This window comes from Phallusia mammillata, chromosome 6 (assembly GCF_965637545.1).
Source record: "Phallusia mammillata chromosome 6, kaPhaMamm4.hap1.1, whole genome shotgun sequence".
NCBI classification, from domain to species: Eukaryota; Metazoa; Chordata; class Ascidiacea; order Phlebobranchia; family Ascidiidae; genus Phallusia; species Phallusia mammillata.
The window spans coordinates 17667337-17676190 of NC_137257.1; the positions used below are offsets into that span (position 1 = coordinate 17667337).

The window sequence follows — 8854 nt, forward strand, 5'->3', positions numbered from 1 at the left end:
ATCTGAAGATTAACACCTCAAGATAATTTGTTAATACTTGATGAACCCACACTTTTTGTTATTTGCTATTTTACCCCAGGACAAAGCGCATTGACCATTCCAATACACGATTGTCCAGTCAGATTGACCGAGGTCCGCACTCTGATGATAACAACCTCAATTCAATATTCTATGAACACCTGACTTACTCATTGCAGAAATCTTTGGCTGGAGATATTTCGCTTGGAAGGTAGATTTATTTCCTGACAATGAAAAATGGTTAAAAAAAGAACAGTTTCTCTAGAAAGGAGATTTAATTATCCACATACATTGCGCGTATATTTTACAGTAATAAAATAAAAACCATTAGCATTTTATAATTCAAAACATCCGTTTTAGTAACAGATCAAAACTTGCTTACATCAGTTCTTCAACTGAATATCACTCTTTACCTTAATTGAACTATAAAACAATAAAAACCAACGGTCGATAATTTTTTTGGTTGAAACAGAATCATCAGTTTCGGGTTAAGAAATTTTAATGAGCTGATGATGTCATTTGAGCCAAACATATATTCCTTTACCAGAAACTTATTAATTCTGTTTTAACCAAGGATTTTATCGTCCATTTCTGGTTTACTGTTTTTAGACATACAGCTTGTATTACACTCCCCTTTCTTATTTTGCAGATGGGGAAATGTTTATTCTGGAGATTGCTTTATCTTAGCATCGGAAAACCTAAACGCCCTTGTTCATGTAGTTGAGAAGGGAAACGGGATTATAACATTTCAACTTCGGGGACTCGAATTCAGAGGTGTGCATACAGCTGCTGGCAGTTGCCTTTACCGTTTCATTACGCTTGTCAGTCACCCAAATATAGTCATATTCTGCTTGTCATCCGTCTAAATATGGTCGTAGTATGTGACATCACCCATTTATTGGTTTGATGCAGTGGATATTAACATTTAACCCGTGTAAGTTTTCCTGTTCGTTACTTATCTCATTTTCAGGAACTTACTGCCAACAGCGTGAAGTTGAAGCAATAAATGAGGGAGCGGACGACAGTAAATCATGTTGCTGTTGGAAAATAGGAAGACTTAAAGGTTTTCTTTCCTTTAACTCTGCTTTTAACCAACGGTGGCTAGCGTGGCAGGTAGGTTCATCACACCTTGCGTGCTTTTTACATTTGTAGAATTGTTAGTAGATTTTTGTTAATACGTTTTTTTTCTGTAACTTTTTATGTCCACATTTTGGTCATTATGTGCTTTTGTTATTTTGTGAAACTGCCTTACAAATTCAGGCAAAACCGACAAAAATATTTTTTCGTCAACGTTGTGAAAGTTAATTCCAAGATGGTTAAATTACTTGGTTTTTAGATTTTTTGTTTGTTCTGTATCTTGGGTTTTGTTCAAATCTTTAAAAAAAATGTAAATTAAAAAAATAACTCTTCAGCTAAAACAAGTTTGAAACTGTACTACTCAAATTTGGCTCGCACTAAACTAAAACAATCACCATCAATTAATGTCTATTTAGTTTGCTGGATTGTTAACATTAAAAAAAAAGAATTTGTAGCTTACATAAAGTAATTAGTAGAATTGTGTCGTTTTCTGTAGTTTATCTCTATTGAAAACATCGTTTGACAAGTTTATGTTTAAAACGAGCTGATTTAGCCGGTTTTTTTTTAAAAGGAGAAATGTGAAAAAGTTTTCATTTTTTGTTTGCAGGTCATCGTTAGTAACTACGTACTGGACGGATACAGCATTACCGACAACAATGCCACGACTATGTTGGGTGTGTTTGACCTACGAAAGATTCTTATCGGATACATCGTCAAGGTTCGACTAAAACACTACGTTTTTCTCTTTTGTAAAAGCTTCACGGTCGCGGTAATTATTTTTTTTTGTAAATTAGCGGTTTGTTTGTTTACCAAACTAATTCAACAAACATAATAGTGTTATTTGCGGGGTAAAACCCTGTAGATGAGTAAATTTACTCCCTAGGTGAGAACCTTCTTACAAATATTTAGATTTCACTAAATAATGAGAAACAATTCACGCATGGAGTCATAATTTCTGACTCAGCAAAAAGAAAAAAATATTCGAAATCAATATCACACAGCAAGTTTGAAAACGTTTATTTCTAGGCTAAAAGCAGTTAGCTATTGTTTATGGAACAAATATGTTTCACACAGAGCATCATCTTTTTTCTCATCTCTCACGATTCCTTGGAGACTTGGTTGAATGACCCTAACATTAGGCAACAGATAGAACCGTGTGAGCGACCCGATTATGCCGACGAGGATTCAACTTTCGCCGTTGCTATTGACGACGACTATGATGTATGGCTGTTCGGTGTCTCGCTTGCCAAGTTTCATCAGGTTTACGGAGAATGGATTGAACATTGCGCAGAGAGAAGACAGAAAACTCTTAATAGAGTAAGTGATGGTTCATAATATGAAGTAATGTTTTTGTGTTGGATTCGCAACAAAGACGCTTTCTGCGGAGGTTTTTATTTTGCATAGTTTTGGTTTTTTGAGAGACGTATCAGTTCTAGTTCTGCATGCCTGGATATCTTTGCGCTAGGATGGATACATCTTTAGGTGGCTGGACTCGAAACACAAAAGTAGTTATCTTTTGTGCTGCATCATAAACCCAATTTTCGTCTCAAAGATTTTGATTTGACTTGTATTTACCAGCTATTTAACGAGACTAGACTAAATATCGACTATCAAATTTAATAGAATATATTTGGAAATGCCTTAGAGCAGGGGTCGGCAACCTTTTTTGCACTGCGGACCGTTTTTGAAACTGAAATTTTATCGCGGACCGGCCTTTAAAAAAAACTACAAATATTCAGGTTAAAAGAGCATAAATTAGGTTATCATCCCTGGAAAGCACGGGCAAAAAGCACCTGATCTGAAAACGTATACGGCCCGGTAACAAACTCCTCGCGGACCGGCGAAAAAACACAAACCACAATAAGGAAAAGTTTTTACTGTGCGTTGTGTTGTGTCTATATACCTTACTAAGTCAGAAGGTTTGTGATTTTTAGAGCATTGAAAGCGGTCGGGAATCCAAACTGGTCACACTTTGCTTTGCGATCTCAGTTCTGGGAAGACGAGCATTGGGTTCCGTGTCGCATAATGTGTCGACAAAGTCAGTTAAAATTTGTATCGTAATTTTCTTGTGACTTGTTATCTTCACTGCTGTAAGTTTTATTATTTTACACCCACAATTTGAATATTTTGCACCCACAATTTGATTAAATTTATTGCAGGAAAATGACTAAACGCATAACATTTATATTTATCATTCGACACAACTTGAGTTATTGCTCTGAAAGAGCTCTTCAGTTGATTGGCATAAAGTAATAGACTTCACTAGGTCATAAGTTATAGACTTCACTCGTGGTCATTTACATATTTGCAAGTGTTTGTTTAGCGAAATTATTTTACTTTTGACTTATCTTCTACCTTTTACAATGTTGCAGCTTAGACGCTTTTCTATACGGCCTTCACGCTTTATTCAAGGGTGATCTTCGCATAACTTTGTCGAAAGATGAGTGGATTTTTACCGACATGAACCTTCTACACGAAGTTGTTGTACCTGGTGTACGCACTGCCCTCAAACTGCACCAAGACCATTTTGCCTGTAAGTTTCATAGCATACGCTGGATTCCAAAGTTTAAAAGTAGAATCTAAACCTAATGCCTTATGCGATTGAATTCGATACCATTGATAAATCTTACCCTTTTCAAATTAATTTTTATTTCCTTCGTAGTATTGTTTTGAAATGGTTGCAAGTTTCAATATTTCACCAATATATTTTTTAGCCCGATCGGTTGTTATTTATTTGTTTACATTTCAAGAACCCGTTTAGACAAAGTGAATAGCACTGTAATTTTAGGAAAGCCCAACCTGTAACGATATTCCTGGCAAATTACAAAAATAGATCTTTTCTCCGGGGAAAGATGGAACCTTTGTGTTCCGAGGTAAACTTACGCAGTTTCCAAATCTCTTGAACTAGTAATGAGTAAAACGCACAGTAACTGACTTTACCTCTTCTAATGCAATAAAGTGTTTTTCTGCCACCACTTGAGCCGTTGTTTCCCGAACAATTCGTGAAGAGTAGCCTTGCCGCACTTCAAGCACTGTACCGCATCAGGCGTTTAACTAAAATTTTCTCTCAGGGTAAACTGTTGGATGCTAAGTACATGTTGGGAAAAAAAAATGTTTTGTTCCACCAAACTTGACAAACCATTTAGGGGTTCTGTATGACATTATAAAGACTGAAGAGGTGTTACATACAACTATGGAAGTCCTTTATTAATTTTTTTTACACAGGCCCAGGCGAATACGACGAGTCTGAAGTCCTGTATGACGCAATATACGATTACACAAAGAACATGGTGATCACGCATGAGGGCGATCCCGTGTGGCGAAGAGCTGTACTGTCCAACACTCCCTCCTTGTTAGCTTTGCGGTGAATTTAAGTCTAGTTTCTTATGTAGTTTCCATCACACGTATGCAACGAATGCTCCCAGCCTAGATTTGATACTGTTTCCCAAGGTTTTCTTTGTATTGTTTGTCTCGTTTGTTAAGAATATTTTCCTTTTTAAATTGTGGATTTGTTTTAGCGGCATTGACACAGCTACACTTTAAATATTGGAGTTCATCAATGCAGATAATTTCAATACCAAATGTTTGTGTATTTAGACGCGTTGTGAGTGACACGTTTGTGGACCAATACAGTGTCGTAACTCTGAGCCACCGAGCCCTTGGATTCAACATTGTCAAAGTAAACAGGGAGTCGGTCCGCGGCTTGTGGGCCGGTCAGCAAAACGAGCTGGTATTTTTGAGAAACCGTAACCCGGAACGAGGAAGTATTCAGAACGCCAAGCAAGTCCTCAGAAACATGATTAATTCCTCCTGCGATCAACCAATAGGTATGAAATAAAAGGCATTGCGACTATGATACCTAAGTTTTGTTACCACTGTTTGTTTAGTTTTCGCGTACCCCGATACCGAGAAATCACAATAAATTGAAACTATTTTAACGCAAGATTTTTAAATAAAAAATTATCGAGTGTCATCTCAGGTTCGAATATTACAACAAAATACGAATATATTTGGAATAACAGCTATAAAAAAGTGAAGCGGCACTATCAACAAAAATGTTGCAAATACCCGAATTTGTTGTTATTATGGTGTGTGTAAGAATGGTTTTGTACATTTTTGGTTTTGTACTTAGGTTACCCCATTTACGTTTCACCGCTGACGTCATCATACGCAAGCACCAATGAGCAACTGACAGGTCTTCTTGGCGGACCAATCACGTTCCAATCTGTGCGGGACAATTTCTCCAAGTTTATTAACTGGTAATAACTATGTTTTTTCCTCAATATTATAAAATCTATATTAGTGCTTGGTAAGAGTTCTGCACCTAAAATATCTTTTCCAGTGTCTAGTAATAAGTTGTGAAGTCTGCATTTTTCTAAATCTTTGAACTAAAGACTGAAATGCTTGAAAAATTAACTGTAAAACAAACAGTCAGTTAAAAATTTAAAAATTTTTGCTAGATTAAACTGATTATAGTTTGCGCCTAAAAGCTGTTGGTTTTTCCTTGTCTGAGGCTTGTGCAGTTTTTTATGTTATAAATTGGGCCAAGGCCAACTCTTAGTAAGAAATACAATTAGAAATCTAGGTAAATTCCACGGTAAGTTACACTGTTGACGTTTTTTCTTCCTTTCAATCAGTATGATATCAATTTTAAGCGTTGCGTGTCGAGGGTTTTGCTTTATCGAAAAAAGGTATTTTAATCTATGTGCAGTTTACGTCAGAGCTGCTCGGGAAGTTGTAACAGCGGCGGAAGTGCGGGAATGCAAATGCAGCAAGCCGTCCCACTACAACCACTCGCCATTTCTCGAATTTCTACAAGATCTGGTAATTAGAAAACTTAAGTAACTGGGATTTGTACTGCGTGGGACGGTCACAGTGTTGCCTTAACATTGTGGTCGTTTGGTGCTGTTGCGTTTTTTTGTATACCAGAAGTTTGCAAGCTTTTCATAGCACGACCCCATATTGATCGTTCAACTGTTTAATGCGACCCTAAGTCAATACAGTCATTGGAAGCTCAGTGCCCATTAGCCACATCCAACGATGATCTGTACAAAGTCAAAAGAAATATATCTACATACTTTCTATGTGTTAATTACAAACATAGACACGTCTATATGAAATACATATTACTTTCATCTGAAATCACAAAATGCACACTGATCTAATTCATTTTTTTAACTTGCAATGGATATTCATTGAAAATGTACAAATCTCTACAAAGTAAAATTTGAACCCTACGAAATAGACCTTTTTAAATCACAATACGTACCCGCATATTAACAAGCGCTTATTGTTCGCAATGGTATTCTTTGATTGCATACAGAAAGTATTCGCACAAAGCATCCTCGCTTTCGTACAGTTTATCCTTGATAATACTTCAGCGATCTCACCGACCTTACGACCTGTTTGTGACCCCACGCGCATTCCGACCCCACATGGGTTTCCGACCCCTGGTTTGGCAACCCCTGTTGTAAACATTCGAAATACCGCGTGCGCTGTATTCATTTTGTCGTTTCATTTCGTTTTTGTTTTAATTCACGTTGTTTCTTACCTTGCGTGGGTAACTTATATTCAACTGTTCGGCTCAATAAGTTTGTCAATCCAGCAAGCTTGCACAGCTGTTCAAAAATCTTATTTACAAAAGTTCGTCACAATATTAAAAGTTACCCCACAGATTGTTGATGTAGCGTGAAGCGAAACTTTATCTGTTATTTAATTTTCCTTTCAGGTCAGTTTCATAACCTGTCGTCTCGCTCATCCACCCAGAGTCGCCCTCTTCAGCGTCAAGGTAAGTCTTCGACGCCACCCTCATCCGACCGAGACTTCTCTACCACAAGCTTTGGGACGTCACGCTCCAATGAGCATGTACATCGTCGCGCGGGATCGGCTGTTGACATGGCAACCGGCTCGTCGCGTCACGGTTCAACGAGCAAACGATTATCAACAACGCAAGCGGAAACTATGGCTCCGGAATTACACCTCGTCAAAGGATCTTTAACGCATCACTCATCCGCTTCTGTACTCGGAAGGTTTGTGTAAAAGTGTTGAAATCTTTGGCAGTCCTATTATCTCTGAAAAGGGGTAAAAAATTGAGCATTCAAACATTAAAGCTGCTTCTTGAGGATTAGAGGTGTAGGAGTTTTTGCCAACGAAAGACGGTGTATTAAAGATGTGTTAACACGAAAGGTTTTAGTTTGCAAGACAGAAACGTCGACTGCGTACTAATTAAGTCGTATGTGTCGGGATCAGGGGCGTATCCAGAAATTTTTAAAGGGGGGGGGGTCCAACAATTTTTTTGGGGAAAATCCCTAATGACCCCCAAACCCCCAAATATTCAGATGCAACAAAATATTCAGATGCAACAAAACCAGTTGTTTTAGCCATGAAAGGATGTAGTCAAGGCAGCATTGTTCCCATCCAAGTCCCGGCATAGCTACTGAAATGCAAGAAATGAACAGGATGAATTTGCCTTGAATTTCGTACGAAGGGCCACAGAAAGTCAGCATCAGTGGCCAGAAGCTGTGAGAAAATTTGTTTGTTTTATATTTCTTATGTAAATTTGTATTGTTTTAAACCAACTGCCATGACTTTGAGCTGTATTTAAATTTTTGTACCTGAAACTGAAAAACACCAACATAAAAAAAGTGGAAAGCTCTTATTGTACCTCGATCATACATCCACAGACATTATGCCAAGGACGTTCTACAATCTAAAAAGATATTTTTTTTTTCAGTGACAAAACTTGGTGCGAGCAACTTTTCTTGCCTTGACACAAGCATATCCCACAGCTTGTAAATGTTTTTTAGCCGTCGAAACTTAAAAAAATATGATTCTGCATTGCCACATGACAGGACCCACATTATGATAATCCCTCAATATATATCATAGTTTGTTTTTTCATTTGAGTATTGCTGATTTCCTACGAAACTAATCACCCCTTTCTGATATAGGAAATCCGACGCGTCCCTGCGTAGGAGCCGGGATTCGAACGAGGAACCTTCTTCTTCACGTCTTGGTGCGGTTGTCAGTTTGTTGTCGTCACGTTCAAGTGGTTCGACTTCAATGGCTGAGTTTGGCAGAATGGAGAAAAAGCGGGAAAGTCCACATGCTAGTACCACCAACTGTTGATGAGCCCTGTTTTACTGTCTTTATGTTTTCTTAATACAAGTTGTCGTCATTACGTGTTGTTTTATATTTTGGTGTCCCACGGGGGGTTGTTGAACGGAACCCGGAACTTAGCCGAATTTGTGAACGGCCAAGTTTTGGTTTGGCACAATTTCGGCCGACCTCTGTTTTTCATCACTCGTAGAGCAAGTGGCGAAAAAAAATGTTTGCGAAACTTTTGCAGCGCATTGAGAAACAGGAAAATGCACGGTAGTCGCGAAGCATCTTTTGTAGACCTTTACGTATAAATTTCAATGGTAACCTGTTCACCCACCAATAAATGAGATGAAAAGTTATAATGAATTGCCGGCTACAGTGCGTACCGGATTGAAAACCCTGAATCTATATTGAAAGCGTGTTAGCCATTAAAGGTTTGTTAATATTGTAAAATATCTTATTTGGTCGTCTCCTACGTGTTGACACACGACTGTTTGGTCTATGGACAAACCATTTCACTCGACACAGTTTTTTGTTGGCTGTTCGTCCAATTCAATTGGACCGTTGCCTGTAAATTGCCGCACCTAATATTCTTGCTTTCTAAAGTCTAAACAGTTGCCTGGTTTTTACATACGACTTAATGTGGATATAATAATTT

General features: G+C 37.9%; 1 protein-coding gene across 4 annotated transcripts in view; it reads left to right on the forward strand.

The window, feature by feature from the left end:
* LOC145232122 (pecanex-like protein 1) overlaps window positions 1-8275 on the forward strand; it is a 42632-nt gene extending 34357 nt beyond the window's left edge. For all 4 annotated transcript variants that reach the window (XM_080096635.1, XM_080096636.1, XM_080096637.1 and 1 more), the window contains 13 exons: window positions 80-229; window positions 668-792; window positions 989-1131; window positions 1703-1813; window positions 2170-2412; window positions 3030-3133; window positions 3468-3628; window positions 4321-4459; window positions 4693-4922; window positions 5228-5354; window positions 5807-5919; window positions 6824-7124; window positions 8046-8275. In XM_080096635.1, the coding sequence (XP_079952761.1) occupies window positions 80-229; window positions 668-792; window positions 989-1131; window positions 1703-1813; window positions 2170-2412; window positions 3030-3133; window positions 3468-3628; window positions 4321-4459; window positions 4693-4922; window positions 5228-5354; window positions 5807-5919; window positions 6824-7124; window positions 8046-8223 (2125 nt within the window). In that variant the 3' untranslated portion in view covers window positions 8224-8275. The remainder of the gene's footprint in view (window positions 1-79; window positions 230-667; window positions 793-988; window positions 1132-1702; window positions 1814-2169; window positions 2413-3029; window positions 3134-3467; window positions 3629-4320; window positions 4460-4692; window positions 4923-5227; window positions 5355-5806; window positions 5920-6823; window positions 7125-8045) is intronic.
* The last annotated feature ends 579 nt before the right edge of the window (window positions 8276-8854 follow it).